This window comes from Podarcis erhardii (genome assembly GCF_964252035.2).
Source record: "Podarcis erhardii genome assembly, chromosome: 11".
Lineage (NCBI taxonomy): Eukaryota > Metazoa > Chordata > Lepidosauria > Squamata > Lacertidae > Podarcis > Podarcis erhardii.
In genome coordinates, this window is record NC_138501.1 from 3,256,007 (window position 1) to 3,272,886 (window position 16,880).

Consider the following 16,880-nt stretch of genomic DNA (forward strand, 5'->3'; position numbering starts at 1 on the left):
CCACAATCCTTGACTTAGTGTTATGCCAGGAAGCCAAGAACAAAGAGTATGGTTTGTCTGGAGCAAAATTACCATGGTTCCTTGTTCAGACATAACACTAAGTCATGTGCTGTGGTTTGCTGCTCCAGCTTATTATTAGCAAGGAGGAGCAAAGAATGAGCAATCTTTCATGGTACAGTATAACTGTAACTTCCTATGATATGTAACTGTGCCCAACAGATGATGTCCAATTATAGCTTTGCAGTAGCAGAAAGCGCCTCCACTTGTGCAAGTCAGGTCATCTCATTTTCTCAAACCTTCTGTACTGACTGCAGTACCCTGCACCATATCCCATACTGTTTTCGAGGATTCCCCCAACCATCAGGACCTGTTTTGTGGGGGTGGGTCACTGAACAGTAGTGAATGGGGTGATCAGAAAAAGTTGCCCTTGCCTTGAACAAGTGCTTTCCATTAGCAAAAAATCAAAAAATTGGATACACCCCAAACTAGAAAGGAAAAAAATAGGACTTTTCAATGTATAATGTGTAATTCAATTATTTGCCATTAAAAGTAGTTTCTAATAAAATCATAATTCCAATCATAATTCATTCTATCAAATATAAATTTTCTGACTAGAAGTTATACACAGTACCTACTAAAGTAATTAAGTGTGCTGGTAAATTCACAAGGGTGCAAAAACAAATCTAAGAAGCAGAAAGATACACAACTGAGAAATAAAATGGAGCAGCAAGTTTAATTCAGTTAAAACAAGGATTCTAAAAATACCTAAGAAAAATCACTACATATCTGCCCTCCTCTACAAGACATTCCATAAAGGTAGGTGACTTTTGCAGCAGCTACAATGAAGTAGGAGTTGTAGGTAATTTAAGAGCCACAACAGTCTAGATCCTAACAAACTTCTATTTACATGTTAACTTTCAGTTCACTGAAAGCAACTGAAAATGTCCAGAAGTTAATTATGAAGTTTGTTGCGCTCGATTTGTTTTCTTTTAGAAAATAAAAAATACTTTCCATTTGAACTAGAAAGAAAAGGGTTTGTGAGCAGCTCATATTCTATGCATTAAAAAATTACAGTATTTAATTATCTACAATTTTACTTGTAAGTGCAGATCAAAGGATGTTTTAAGGATGCTATCCTAAACACACATACTAGATAATGTCCCACTGAAGACCATGCGTCTTACTTAGGCAAACATGCACAGGACTGTTATGTATAAAACATCTACATCAACTTTTCTAATTTCAGCTTGTAATTCAAGAGTTTCAAAAAAAGAAGCCTTAAACTTATTTCCACTTTCAATCCAGCTTATTTACCAGTATGATATAAATAAGTTACATTATTTGTAAAACTATTTACTATAGATTTACTATTAACTGTCTACAAACAGTTTTAACAGAACATTAGTGTAGGCCACAAAGGTCAAATTTCAGTAAATTTATAAAGTAGAATAACAACAACAACAACAACAACAACAACAACAACAACAACAAAAAGAGTACACTGTAGAAAGACAGAAAATGTACAATGCTGATCTTCATCTATAAGCATTTCTACACAACTTAAATTACCAAATATTTGGAAACATTCCATTTTCAACTAAGCTGGGGGAGAATGTGATTATTTAGAACAAAGCAAAACACCTTTTTTATTTAGATGTATAAAAACTTACCGTATATTTTTCTACAATTGAAGACATTCTTGAATGCCTTGAATCTAACAAGGGAAGGGTATTCATGTTATATTTTGAATGAGCTTTTGAGCGTTTATCTTCTTTAAAACTCTTGTTTGTTAGGTAATGCAGCAACACTGACTGCAAGCTAAGTTAAAAGTGAGATTGGAGATGGCTGGTTATTTCGGACTAGCCCACCATTGTTGTAATTGGAATTCTGTCAACAGAGCCAAGTCACAACTTAGAAGAGGCACTCTGAATCATGACTGAAATGCCATTTCGATTCTGTAGGAAACCAATGCTATAATATTGCTAGCTATTTATAACCAGTGTAATCAGACCTCACATTTATGGAAATAAAGAGCAAAAAATAAATATTATTATGTGAATTATAGTGTTTCTTTAATTATTCTCCTATTTTGCTTTAAGGACAGCTTTCAGCTTCTCCTCCAATGTGTAGCTTCATCTCCTGCAATATTTATTTAGATACTGATGATATAAATATCTTCTAATAGTGTATCTGTTCTCCACTTGTGGTACACTGTACTTATTCTATTTTAGAAAAGAGGACTAGATTAGATAACCATTAAGTCCTTCTGATTGTAGAACCCTACATCAAAATATTAGCAGAATCAGACTTTTATATCTAACATGTTCTTCCACATGATAAAATATAAATAGTATGCATTAAGTTTTCTTGGTGCTAATCCAACCTAATTGGAGTGTTGTCTGTGCAGCCATAATTTTGAACTGCTGAACCTTAACATTTTGAGCAAAATCATATTAGTAAGGCGTGCAAAAGTTTATTATAACTTCTCCTTGTGCCGCTAACATGGACATTTTCAAAGATCAATTCTAATAGTATTTTATAGTTTTTTTTCCAGTTTAAAGATCATTGGCAACAAATGCATTCTTGTGCATACCTTCCTTTCAAATACATCTTTAAAAAATGATTTACCATCTGTCTTTTGGAAAGTTCTTTACAATTTCATTAATGATTGGCTGATAGCAGGAATCTCTCTCCGGTTTCCCAGTTTCACTCCAGTCTCTTACAAACTGCTTCAAGGTGGACTTTAATTTATCCATATCAAAAGTTGAAGCTGGTGTAATTTTTCCATTTTCCTGAGAAAAGTGTAAAACCAGAAAATCAATAATTGTTATTCACAATGCTACACTGTTGGGCAGTTAGTTGATATGCCTTTTCCTTCTCACCTCCAGGCTGAGACTCATCTATATGCATAACTCAAGTAAGCATGAAAACATCACATCTACCCTTAGCATACCATTCTCTGAATATACTTCTTTATAGAAAGCAGGACAGTTATTAAGTGAAATAGGAAAGATGTGGGGCTAAACACAGACATACATAGCCCCTTACTTCACTACATATGGCAAGTAAGAATCTGTTCTAGGCAAACAAGCAGAGGCCTTTCTAAATTGGTTGAGAACAGAGAAGTATGGGCAAATTGGCCTGTGGAAACTATATATGGACTAGTAATGCTTGTGGAAGGCTAAGCTAGCATGGAAACTGCATATTTTATCTCAGTGAGGGCTTCTTCCACACACTGCGAGACTTCACTGAGAAGTTTGAACTTGAGCCATTTAAAATTATATGTAGTCTGTGAAATCAAAGAAAAGCTCTGCAAGGAAAAGAAGCATTTAAAATGAATTCTGAGGTAAGTGATACAGCCCAAATGATAGAATAAATGTGCAATAATAGTTAACTTACAAAGATTGAAATTTTATGCTTATTCAACTGTAAAAATATAGTTACTAACGCTGGACACAACCATCAAGTGGTCTAATCAAATGATTTAATATGTATCAAGGAACAAGAATAATATTCATAACTGATTAACCCAGCATAATAGGGAAAGAGGACCTGTGGCCCTCCTGATTTTGTTGGACTCCAATTCGCATAATTTCTTACCAGTATTAGAAACTAGACTGTTGTGTTATGCAACTGGCAGAAGTCCAATTGCAACCTCATGGAGATCTCTGGATGCCAGGTTGGCAACTGGGTTAGCAAAATGTCTCTTAGAGAACGATCTGAGATATTTTACTTGAAGCTTGAATTTGTTTTATTCAGGTTTCATTTGATGTTTTAATGTGTTGTCAACTGCTTTGAGATTTGTTATCTAAAATCTAAAGCGGTACAGAAATTACATTAGCAACAACATCAAAAAACTTTATAGTTAAAAAAAATGGCACCTAGACATTCCATTGCGGCAACCATAATCTAGGTTTGAGGTGCCATTTGGCGATTAGATTATACATCTGAGTTTCTAACGTTATTTCTTGCCATTGAACACGCTAGCTGAGAATGACAGAAGTTAAGAGTCCAACAAGATATGGAAGGCTACAGGATCCCCATCCCTCTATAAAACATACATTACTTGTAGAAAAGAAAACACACATTTATGATGAGATAATAAATACAACTGATAGGAGAGGGGAAGCAGCAAATAGTTGGTATTGAAGTACAATTTATACATACATCATCACCATATTCTTTATTTTCAAACATGTGTGTGCAGTCATTCACAACTGTCTGCAAGATTCCTTGATTATGGTCAATACATTTCCGAATCTTGTCAAGATGAGGAAGGAATTGAGGAAGCAATTTCTGTTGAATGGCTGGAAGGGATCTGAACTGTCTTTCTGCACGATTGACTCTTTCATGCATATTAATTCTAGAATTTAAAAAAAACCAAAATGAACATCAGAAACAAATATAAACAAAATTAAACTGAAGTTCTATATCAGTATTGTAAACCCACTGAGGATTCCTACTTTGGGACCATTTTTAATTCTACATTTATATGGTTACTTGTATAAGAAATACATGAGTTCTGTACATCCCACCATGCAACCAAAGCAAACATATGCAGCAACAATTAAATCAAAACTATCTAATTCAGAATGTACTCCTGTGCTTGGAAGGGCATCCCAGGAGACAGAACAGAGTGGAGCTTCAGAGGTCCATCCTCCAAATTTCTCTATTGCAGGCACTGAAACATCTTGCGTAATAGGAGGGAGTGTCCTGGGGTCATATTAGGGAAACTGGCTCCAAAGCCCTCCTGTTCCCGTGATTTGCCCTTGTGTATTGGGCAGTGTGAGGAAGCAGCACTCTGGCTGCACTCTACACCTCAGATTCTCCCAATAAAGCACTGACCTGTTAAGGTCCTATGGATTTAAGTGGATGATTTAACTATATTCCTTATTCCTTTGAAATTGTTGGGAGTGAAGCATGTTGAATATTAGTCAAGTGCAGTGATCATTATCATACAAATACACACATAATATAATATAATATAATATAATATAATATAATATACCGGTAATATAATATAATATAACATAATATATACAGCTATAAAAAGCTTTGACTGCAGACAGGTGCTAGCCCTAGTACAGTTTTTGTGTGTGTCTATACAATGATTTCTGCAGTGTGCATGAACAGGATACAAAATTTTAAAAAGAGAAGAGTCACTCTAACAAGCTAATATATGGCACTGGCGTACCCTAGTCCCCATTTTATTGATATGTGAAGTGGTTCTCAATCTTACCATAAGATGTTACAGCTCCTGAAACCTAAAATATTATTTTTTTTTAATAATATTTATTAGAAATTTCCAATTACAAAAGAAATAAAAAGAACAAAACATCCCAATTTAAAATCTTATTTTCAGTAACATCTTTCCAGGACTTCCCCTCCCCTCCCCCTCTTGTATTCCAATTTTTACAAATAAATTCAGCAAATTCTTATCCCAGATTTTGAACTTATTATCATTAGCCCAGTTTTAAGAATATTTTCCCATCCCCTAAAATCGACCTGTTCCCTTCCGCGCGTTCCCTCCTTTAATATACAATACAGATTAAAATAATCAAATATAATTAATTAAAATAAAATTGTAAAATATAATTAAGATAATCAAATATAATTTTACGCCCTTTGGATTCCAAATTTCCCTCCCCCCTTTCCCGGTTGCGTTCCCAATGTTCATCAACGTCTGATGTCTTCCTGGAGCTCCCACATCTATCTAGGCCATAGTCCTTTACCAGTCATCTTTAATTTCGAATGTCCAATCTTGGAAGGAGTCTATCTCAAAAAGGCCCATTTCTTCCATCCAGATTTTTATATTTAGGAGTAAAAACTCCAATTTTATTTCTTAGACTTTTCAAATCTGGATGTCCCAAATGTTCCCACTTCCAACTTTATCCAATTCTTGTTGTTCTTGTTGTTCTTGTTAATCCCTCTCCTCCTTTTTTTTTTTCCTGCTCTCCTGCACAAATGTTCTAATTCCAAAAGCTTCTAATTCCTCTGCAGAGGCTCTGTTATTCAGGAACAAAACATTATGCCAAGTCCCTTCCATTCTTCAATAGATAAATCTATTGTCTCCTTTAGTGTGTAGACCTCTGTAGACAAAATAGTGTTCCATTCCTGCAGTTTCCCAGGAGATAAAAAGTTCTATTCAAGTTCCAAGCCAACAATACTTGTAATATCCCTCAGCTCCTCTAGGTGGATTGCAATAACTCAGTTCCCTTCCAGATCACGCCCACCAGTCAAAATAACTTGTTATTCCTTGTTTTAAGCAATTTGTATCCAATTTATAACAAATGTAACCGGCAAAGTCCTCGTAACAAAGTTCTCATTTTTGTTCTTCCGCTTTGACAGCTCTTTGACAGCTGTCAAAACCTCTCTTTCTCTTCTCCCGGCGCTCTCACAAATCGCTCACAGGATTCCGGGGGGGGGGGGGAGGGTTGCTTTTTAATTCAATTCCACTTTTCTCCTCCAGCTCAGTCTTATAATTTTCCATCGCGAAGTTAGTAACTTTGTCAAAATAGGGTTGCGCTCGATCTTAGTTGTCAAATCCTTTACTTTAACTCCTCTACGACGGGGGGGGGCTGACTTCCTTTTTGCGCCTCCCCCGCTCGCTCCGAATTTTTTAAAAAAATTATCCCCCTTTTTAGTCCAGGTTCCAATTACTCACGGATTATTCTTTTAAGTCCAAATTTTCAATAGAAGAAGTCAGCGCTCTCCGTCGAATGGCATGCGGCTTCGCTCGGCAGGGGAAGCGGAGGACTCAAAGCACCACCACCCCCGCCACCCGTTCCGCAGCCTTTAAAAAGGCTCCTTCGCGGGTCGGGGGGGCGCAAAAGGTGCCAGCCGAGTCACCATGTCCATGGGTTTCAGCGCCCATGGTTTTTGAGGGTCCCCGCGTCGCCGGCGCGGTAGGACCCAGCCCCTGCCGAGCAGGCTCCCTCCGGAGCTCGGAGGGAGTCCGCCATTTGGCGATGGCGCCAACCCGGAAGTCTCCTGAAACCTAAAATAAGCCAGGTGTGGCAAACACCAACACTCCACTGGCTGCCAGTAAGCTACTGGGCCCAGTTCAAGAGTCTGTTAGCATATCAAGCCCTGAATGACTAGGAACTTAAGTTGAAATCAGAAAGTGAGGGTCATCCAAAGGTAAAGAAGAAAAGCTGTTCTGGCAAGCAGTTTATCCCGCTTCCTTTCTAGAGAGACAAAATTATTGGTTTGTAATTCTGTGAAGGATTTTCACACAAAGAACCCCAACTGTTTGTAAATCATATTATAATAAAGTCCTACATAGAAAAAAAGGAAAGGTAACAGACTGGCTACACTATTTCCAATTACAGTGGTACCTCAGGTTACGTTACCTTCGGGTAACGTAACTTTCGGGTTGCAAACAGAGCAAACCCTTTCGCCGCACGCACATGCACAGAAGCGCTCGTTCTGGTGGTCCGTGCGCAACACGAAAAGTCGGGAACAAGAGGAGCCGCTTCTGAGCATGCGCAGAAGTGCTCTATCACACGCATGCAGAGAAGTGGCACCTCTTGTTGCTGACTTTTTGGGTTGCGCACGGACCCCCAGAACGAATTAAGTTCGTATCCGGAGTGTCCACTGTAAATGAAGTATTAAAACATGATAAAAAGAAAGGATTCACCTATGAAATTTCAAATTTCCAGAGAGAAATAATAGAAAGTGGTATTAAATTATCAAAAATAGGCAACATGTTGTTGCAATAGGAAACTAAGAAAGAAGAGGTCAAGTGTCTTACGATAAAGTGGACAAAATATGTGGGACATAATATACAGATGACAGATTGGGAAAGACATGGAAGAATGATATAAAATTTAAGGTCTGTACCTTACTTAAAGAGAGCTATATGAAAATGATGTATAGGTGGTATTTAACACTGACTAAATTGGTTAAATTGTATAAAACAAAGGAAAGCAAGTGTTGGAAATGTAAAGAAGCAGAAGGCATGTTTTACCATATGTGGTGGCATTGTAAGGTTATTTTAAATATTTGGGAAATGATATATAATGAATTGAAAAAAATGTTTAAAGTAACTTTTGTTTAAAAACCAGAAGCTTTCTTATTAGGTATCACAGTACTGGATCTACCTAAAGAATACAATCATTTGTTCATGTATGTGACAATGGCAGCTCGGATATTGCTAGCTTAACACGGGAAGGAAGAAGAAGTCCCTACCAAGGAAGATTGGCAAGCTAAGTTAAAGGAGTATGCGGAAATGACGAAATTAATGGGAAACTTAGAAATCAAGATGACAACAAATATAAAAAAGAATGGGAAATGTTTATTGCATAAGCAATGCATGCAAGTTAATACATTAGCAGGGTTTTTTTTTTTAAAAAAAACCCACTTGTAATGTGATAGACAATGTTTAAATTTGGAGGTAACTATGAATGAAGATAATACAAAGGAACCAAGGGAAGGATAGAAGGAAGTCGGAGGATTCGAGTAATACCACAAAGTGGATTTAATATTGAGTATATAGTTGTTATAAATGTTTTATTTTATGGTGGGTATATAATATAATGATTTTGTTGTTGTTTTTTGTGTGGAAACTAATAAAATATTACTAAAAATATATATTCCACTACTCTCATAAGTTCACAGGAGTTGCAGCTTGTGACAGCTTTCTTATTAGTTACGCCCCCCCCCCAAAAAAAATGTGGCGCACACAGCACCATCTCTTTAAAGCCTCCATCAGTTGCTGAAGATGCACCTCTTTACCCTAGGCATGGAAAACTGAAGGTCTTACTTTGGTGCTCTCCCAATAATTATTATGGAATTGTTATGGGTTGCCACATACTGTTGGTTTAACTTTTTTTGTTTCATATGCTTGAGAGACACCAATTGCCAAGGCCAAGATATCAAATAGGAGTTGCCCAGCACCACCCAATGAATGACAGGAACTACCAAGGGACTGAATACTGAGAGGCCGAACAGAACCAAAAGCACTATTTAATCTGTAAGATAAAGAAACATATTTGTATTCATTAGAATTCTATTAGGTGTTTATGTAGCAAGCTTTGGAAAAGCTACACTTATTTTTGTCTGGATGCATCCTCCCAGTCTGATGTCTGAAGTTGAAACGTGTGGATGCAAGCAAGCAGTCCCACACAAGTATTTACTGTTAGCATGGCACAAACAATAAGGCAAGTACTTTAATTCAAGGGTTCAGGCTTTTTGGTGCACAAGTCAAATGGCAAGTGCCTCTATTGGAGATATTTCGATCCTATTGTTAATTAGCTGTGCTGAATTACATTCCTATTATCTTACAAGGGTGCTTGCCAATCTGCCTCTGGTATCCAGAACTAACTGCTTTATTTGCCCTGTTCCCACTTTATCCCAGGTTAAGCATCACGACCTCCCCTCAAACACTCGTGGCAACTTTAGTTTGGAGAAGCTGCTGCCAGTTCTCTGCTGCTCCTCCATCCCGAAGTAGCTCTCGGGGTTCCTTGGGAGGAGCACAATCCCCCTGGGACTATGGGATGGCGGCGCCACCGCCCTCCTGGCGCGCTCATTGGGCAGCCAGTGGATCCGGGGGGGGGGGGCTACTCGAGAGCCAGAGGCCCAGCCGGGCGGGGGGCGGGAGGGGGGAGCCGGTTACCCGTAGTAACGGAAGGCGTTGATGATTCTGCGGAAGTGCTCCCTCTCCAACTCCTCCTCCGCCTCTTTTCCGCCCTCCGCCGCCGCCGGCTGTGTCTGCGGCGGCGGAGCCTGCTGCCCCTCTCCGCCGAGCGCCGCTTCCCCGTCCCTTTCCGCCTCCTCCTCGGCCTCTCCGCCGGGCCCGCTCCGCCGGCTCCCCCTGCGCATCGCCTTCCCCGCCGGCGGCAGCTGCCTTTTCCGGGACAGAGCGCACGCGGCGGCGGCGGCGGACATCCCTCTTCCTCCCGACGCCCAACGGCTGACGCTCCTGGCGCGCGCTTCCGGCTTCATAGGGGAGGGAGCGCCCGCCCGCCTCTCGCCCGCACGGCGGCGCCGGCTCCTCCTCCTCCCGCCTCAGGCCGCGCGCGCACGCGCAGAAAGATCTCCGCCCCAAAAAAAAAAAAGAGAAAGAAAGCGAGACTGCGCAGCCGCGTTGCGCCGCGAGGCTCCCTCCCTTCGCACCAACGACTTCTCGCGGGAAGACACGAGCGTCGTGCGGCTCCCTCAGGGGAGCGATGCTGAGGCGAAACGGGCGCCGCGAACCAGGCTCGCCCGGCTCCCTCCCCGGCGGGCCCCCCATCTGGCGGCACGGGGGGGGGGCGGGCAGCGGGGCCTGGGCAGAGACGGAGGCGCCGGGGTTCCGGCCCTGAAACCCCACCCCCTGCGGAACGCGGAGGTCTCTGCTGGTCCGACTGGAGACTCGGTCCCGCCTTTCCTCTGTGGCCAGAAGCGCGGCCGTGGTAAGTCCGCGAGCAAGTCAAGTGGCCTGCGAATGGGTGGATTCCAAAAGCTGCTTTGGATACAGAAGCATTACAGGCCTCTGCGGGGAAATGTGGTGCATCTTCCTTCGTCTAAAGCTGAGAAAGTTAATTGGTGTGTATATCTGTATTTAATAGTACCCAGTGTATAAATTTTATGAAATAAATAAAACATCTATCTAGCTACGGCTGCTGCAGTCCTTGTTATTTTAATGCGAGATACCTAAATTTTTCATGACGACAACAGCATCCCACTATGTACTTATAGGAAGAGGGAACAGAATATATTATGGCTGTAACAGACTCCATTACTCTGCCACTAGAGTGCTGATCCTACCATATACCAACTACCAATCTGTGTATTATGTTTTTTTAAAAGAATATTTTCTTACTATGCTACAAAATACATCGGGACTTGCAACAGAAAAAATAATTATCTATTACAAAGCACATTTTGCAGACTTTGGGCTGAACCTTGTGGAACCTATTGGTAAATACCGTATTTTTCGCTCCATTGCACGCAGTTTTTCCCCTCCAAAAATTGAGGGGAAATGTGTGTGCGTCCTATGGAGCGAATGCAGGCTTGTGCCATAGCCGCATGCAACCCCACTGGCAGGGAGAGGCTGCACAGGGCTATGGCTTCTTTAGCCCTGTGCAGCCTCTCCCGGCAAGGAGGAATTGCGCGGAGCTAAAGAGGAGGCCAAAGCAGCCAGCAGGATCCATCCCGCTCACTGCCTTGGCTTGTTCCATAGCCACGCGCAACCCCTCCGGCAGGGAGAGGTTGTACGCAGCCTGTACGCTGCTCTTTGGGGCTGGGGGGGGGAGATTTTTTTTATTGATTTCCCCATCTAAAAACTATGTGCACCCTATGGTCCACTGCGCCCTATGAAGCGAAAAATACGGTACCTATTGGCCTCTATTCAGAATTCAAGGGGATGGGGAATCAATCATTAAATGATCAGCCCTATTTCCATCGGAGCACATTTTAGCCACTACCAATTTAAGAAACAAGTATATGAAGACCAGTGCTTGTTTCTCTTGATTTATTTGTAATGTACTTGACTTGGTCTCTTTCCTAGACTCCCATAGTTACAAACTATGATTTTAGGCAGCCTTGCGGAGAAGATAATTGTCATTTTTCTTACCCCTTATCAATGGTCTGTTAGGTTGCAGAGTATCTGACAGTGCTAAAAAGAGTTTACTACATTCTACTGTAATTGTTTCCCCCTTTTAATAAAATCAATAAGGTTCTTTTAATAAAATCAATAAGGTTATGTATCATGACAACTTGCCTGTAATTCAGAATTGATTTTTTTTTATTAAACAAGATTGTTTTGTAATAAAAAAATCAGCTTCCTGCAAGCAGATTTATATATCTAAAATAGATTTAAGTTACCAAGCCTTACAAAAGTATCCTGATGCTCCACTGAAGGGTACCTTGCTTGCAATGCCATTCACATTGGAGGAACAGATGTATCACAAAGGATGCATTCAGGAGAGTAGAGTGGAAAACACTTGAGGTGCAGGTAGGGTAATAGAAAGTTTGCCCCTCTTTGTTTGTTGGAGGAAAAGGACAGTGGATGTGTCTAGGTTCACTGTTGCATTAAGCAAGGAGGAGAGAATGTTGAGCACCTGGAAGAAAGCATCTATGAGATGATATGTAATTTCTCTTCTGTCCAAACATTCTTAGTACACTCTGAAAGTTTTAGGGTTTTGATTCCAAATGGATGGCACCATTGCAAGAGAACAGTAACTCCAAATAAACTAGCTGGAAAGCATATCCATGAGAATGTCACATACGCTCTCGATTCAATGCTGCTTTGGAAGGGCTTCAATTAGCTTCTTAAAACATTGTTTTAGCCACAACGTATTAAAATATTCATGTATGAGGTTTGTTATTGCTCTCATCGAGGCCAAGGCTTTATACATGCAAAATAGCACCACGATCATCTGAAAGGTTGGAAGAGAAAAAACACACACATTCACAAACTCTGGGCTATAGCTTCTTTATAATCACTCATTAGTTTTTATAGATTTTTTAGATGTCAAGTTGGACAGAATCACAAAAAGGTTATATCATCAAATTAAGTTAGATTGAATCCCTCCTGGCTTGGAGGTTCCTATTTCTGCGAATTAGGCAGGCAACCTGCCCTAGATGGGAGTTGTACTCCCTCTGAAGGAGCAGGTACATAGTCTACTACTCTTAGACCAACTTTCCACTAGCTACTTACTTGACTTTTCCAGTTCTTGTGCTATATCATTGTATAGCCTTGAATAAAGGTCTTCCTGTGATTGAGTTCCATCCAGATAAACTGCAAGAGGAGCAGTGAAGTAGTCAAAACATCTTCAGTACAGCCAGAAATTTTCAATAGGCTACCTTCCAGTGCAACCCACATTGCATTCACAACTCACATAAGCTTTATGTACTGACTTTTTTTAGGTGATTTTTTAAAAAGCTGCAGACAAACATACACACTAACAGTGCAAAGGGTGCCTAAAGTTCCTATCTTATGCATTACCAGGGAGTAATTACCAGTGAACTCAACTGAACTTACCTCTGAGTACACATGCTTAACAGAGAATTTTATTTTGTTTTTTATATATCCATCTTCAGATACCCACACTTTCCCATCCACATTTACCATGAGACAGATGCTGAAGCGTTCTGACAAAAGAGGTGGATTTAGGGCAGTGCAACCAGTTTTGCCTCATTGGGCGCTGAGCCTAGGGGGTGCTACAGGGCATCATAACTATGACAGATACCACCCCCCTTAAGCAGGGGTTACGTTCTAAGCCCCCACTCACGTATTCTGTAAGTAGGGAGCACTGTCAAAAAAGACCTGTTTTTTTCCTGCTTTCCAACTCTCACGTTCTCCACACAACTCTCTTCAACTAGAAGCTCTGGGGCTGGCTGGAGGCTGTGCAGAAATGCGGCTACTACACGTGTAAATGTCTAGGTGGGGAGGCTGAGCAGCCTAAACAAAGTCCCACTGCACCTACAGTCTCTTTGGGGCTTCCTCCGCCCTCACTGAAGTCCTCTTCGGGCTCTGGGGAGGGTCTCCTCATGAGTCACGAGGACTCTCCAGCTCTCTCATGCCATTTCCTGGTTTGCATCTATCTATTTATTTATTTATTTCCCGGTGTCATGCTTATACATAGTCACACACGTTGATCATGAGTAAGGGGTAGGGGAGCCTGTCGTGAATTGAGCAAAACAGAATGCATGAGGTGGGGAGGCACCAAATTTTGGCCTTGCACAGGGCACTGCTGAAATTTGAAAGTTCAAAATCCACCCCTACCAACAAAGCCAGTCCTTTGAACCTGAACTAGGTAATATCACTACTTTTGCAAGCATTCTCTACTTGAATGAGCTACATGTATGAGCTACATGTACAGTCATACCTCGGGTTGAAGGTGCTTCAGGTTGAGTGTTTTCGGGTTGTGCTTCGCAGCGACCCAGAAGTAACGGAACACATTACTTCCGGGTTTCACCGCATGCGGAGACGCTCAAAATGACAGCATGCGCAGAAGCGGCGAATCGTGACCCGCGCAGATGTGGGGTTGCATTCTGCTCAGGATGCGAACGGGGCTCCGGAACGGATCCCGTTCACATCCAGAGGTACCACTGTATATATTATATATAAATGTGTTTGCCATACCGATGCCAGTTTCATTTTCTTCCATTTCTCTCTTATGTTTCAGATACATTGGCCATACATGTCCATCGAAGTATCCAGGTGGGTCTGGTGGGTTATAAATTCGTGTGCTATATAAGAACAGAAGCTTTACTCAAACATCTTGCTTAACAAGAATTTATATCCAAAAATATCAAAAGCCTCTAGTGGACTGATCTACAGCTGACAGAATATTTATATCTTTAGTTAACATGGTAACTTCTTAATAAAATGTTTCTTCAGTATTTTCTTCAAACTCAGGAAGACACTTAATCTCAAAGTGTCCAATACCAAAGACTTGGTGCAAATTCCTCTAACCCACTTTACTAACACAGATTTTGATTTTGTGACAGCCGCCTCCTCCTCAGGTGTGGACAGGACCTCAGACCCTTAGTAAAGCCTTAGCAAGCCTGTGTCCTGGTAGACTAATACATGTCCTGATGTATCGCAGTGGTGTAGCATATGCTTTGAATGTAAAAGTTCTTGGGTTTAATCCCAAGTAGAGCTGAGAATTTCCCCCACCTGAAGCCCTGGAGAGCGGCTGTCAGTCAACTAGCTAGACCAATGGTCTGACTCAGTCAGTATAAGGCAGATGCCTATTTTCCTAATGTATTCAGGGACACGAAGCATCCGCCATAAACTTTAATTGCAAGTTGATTTTTTAGAAACACTATTGTACATTGTGAGGTAGAATGTGCTATTAAATTGGGCTTACAGCCTAATCTAGAAAATGATTATTTTAAATGAGCGCTACTGCTTTCTTTTATGACTTATGACTCAATGTACCTATGGTTTTAAAAATTGAAACGCAAGGCTACAGTTCTGTATAGATCTACTTTGGGCTAAGCCCCACTGAATTCAAAGAAGGCTTGCTGGAGTAAGCATACTGTGTTGGGCTCTTTCAATGAAAACCCAAAGTCTAGATTATTAAGGCATACATTTATAACCTGGAGAAAAGACCTAATCATTACAAAGCAAAACAAAACTCGGTTATTGCAGTGCCTAGTACAGTACAGGGTAGAAGAGCAGAAGAGCAGCATGCTCTTTCTTCACTTTATGTACTGCAACAATGTTAGCTTTATTTGTAACAACATATACAAATCTTAATATATAGAAACAGAAAGTTTGCCTGCTTGAAACAAAGGCCTCTGGTGTCTAGTAAGGCACCACTTGCTAGCACACAAGCACTAATGGTTTCCTTATAGCTAAAAATACACAGAGATCAAAATTGTTCAAATGATATAGATAACAATTAGAGGGCTTTAAACACCCGAATGCATACCTCATAGGGGGAGAAGTGTATACACCATGTTGCACTCCTTGGAAAAAAGGGGATATAAATGTAATTTTTTTTTAAAAAAAACCATAGCATTCTCTTAGACCACGAGTCAGTACAAAGTTAAAAGCATTTAAGTTGCCAAGTTTGTTGCACTGACCACTGACTCCATGCTTGTTTCCAAATGACTTTGCTAGTGGCATGAAAGCACAGACTGGGCAGAGAGAATCTGCCTTTACTTGTCTCTTTGCCAGATTTTGAGGCTCTGATTTACAGGAACTTGTGGTGTTGGAACCTGCGATTCCCCTGGAGATATAATACAGTTCCAGAATTTTGCAAGGCATCATCATCATTATTTTTTAGTGTTCAAAATTACAGTGCATTGTTCCAAATTGTGTAATTCTAAAACTGAAAAAGTTTATTTTTAAAAAACAAACTGGGAATTTACATGGTTATCTGCTTTGCAATTCCCTTATTAGATGGCAGTATGTAGGTGTGGGAACATGCAGCTATGAACAAAAAGTACAGTATAATATTGGGCAAGGATTTTCAGAACACAGTACCTTCTTCTCTTCTTGCATTCTTCATAAGGAATTGTTATGAAATACTTTTTATTCCATATATTACTGAGAGGCCTGCAATAATAAAGAAGCAAGTAAGATGTGCTTATTCAGTATGCATTATTTTTACTTTAACATGCTAAGCTTGCTTACTTGTAGTTGTACAGAAGGAAGCCCTCAACAATTAAGACATGAGTGTCTTTTACGCCCTTTTGATTATCATGCAGTGGCCTTGTCAATGCAGAGTCTTGCAGGTTTGTCATCCAAGAGCGTATGTCTGCCACCATTTTTTCCATATGCAGGGCATCAAGTACTAGAAGAGACAATGTTATCTTAAAATTAAAGGCAACAATTACAGTCTGCAAAATAAATGCTAGAGGTATATAATGAAAAGAATGGAAAAACATTCCATTACAATGTAGCTGTTTTCATTATCATTGGGAGTCAGTATTGGCAGTGGTCGCATAAACTAAAATTTGAGCATTTTATGGTTGTTAATCAAGAATGGTAATAGTTGGAGAAACCAGGGCTGTGCCAATGAGAAGTGCTTGGAGTATAGAGGAACAGCAAAGACATCAAATGATTGTGCTCCAGTTCCTAAATCTGTGAAGTTTTCTCAAAACAGGCATGGTTGTTTTGAAAAGAAGATTCAAAGAGTGGGAAATGAAGTGATTGAACAAAGAACAGAGGAGGGAAAGAGGGCAGATAAATAGCTTCCATTCAATACCAAGAGAACACAATGTTTTTGGTTTGGTATAGGTGGACTGTGCTTGTAAGAATTTGTATAATGAATTATAGATTTGGAGTGGAATATCAGCGCCTCTTTTCAGCAAGAAAGATTAGCTGCTAGGAACATGGTCCACACACAAACACACAGGATGTCCGGTTACAATTAATTCTGCAATAGCCGGATGGAGGAAGTTAGCCAACAAGCTTCAGTTTGAACTTTTTTATGCAC

The 16,880-nt window shown here is 40.4% G+C and overlaps 1 protein-coding gene across 1 annotated transcript in view; it reads right to left on the minus strand.

Annotated features, from left to right (window-relative positions):
- CARNMT1 (carnosine N-methyltransferase 1) overlaps positions 1–16,880 on the minus strand; it is a 31,814-nt gene that overhangs the window by 9,478 nt on the left and 5,456 nt on the right. The window contains exons 5-11 of the mRNA XM_081880662.1: positions 16,076–16,235; positions 15,926–15,997; positions 14,072–14,178; positions 12,644–12,724; positions 9,617–10,007; positions 4,168–4,363; positions 2,629–2,792 (exon numbers count right to left, since the gene is read on the minus strand). Coding sequence (XP_081736788.1) covers positions 2,629–2,792; positions 4,168–4,363; positions 9,617–10,007; positions 12,644–12,724; positions 14,072–14,178; positions 15,926–15,997; positions 16,076–16,235 — 1,171 coding nt within the window. The remainder of the gene's footprint in view (positions 1–2,628; positions 2,793–4,167; positions 4,364–9,616; positions 10,008–12,643; positions 12,725–14,071; positions 14,179–15,925; positions 15,998–16,075; positions 16,236–16,880) is intronic.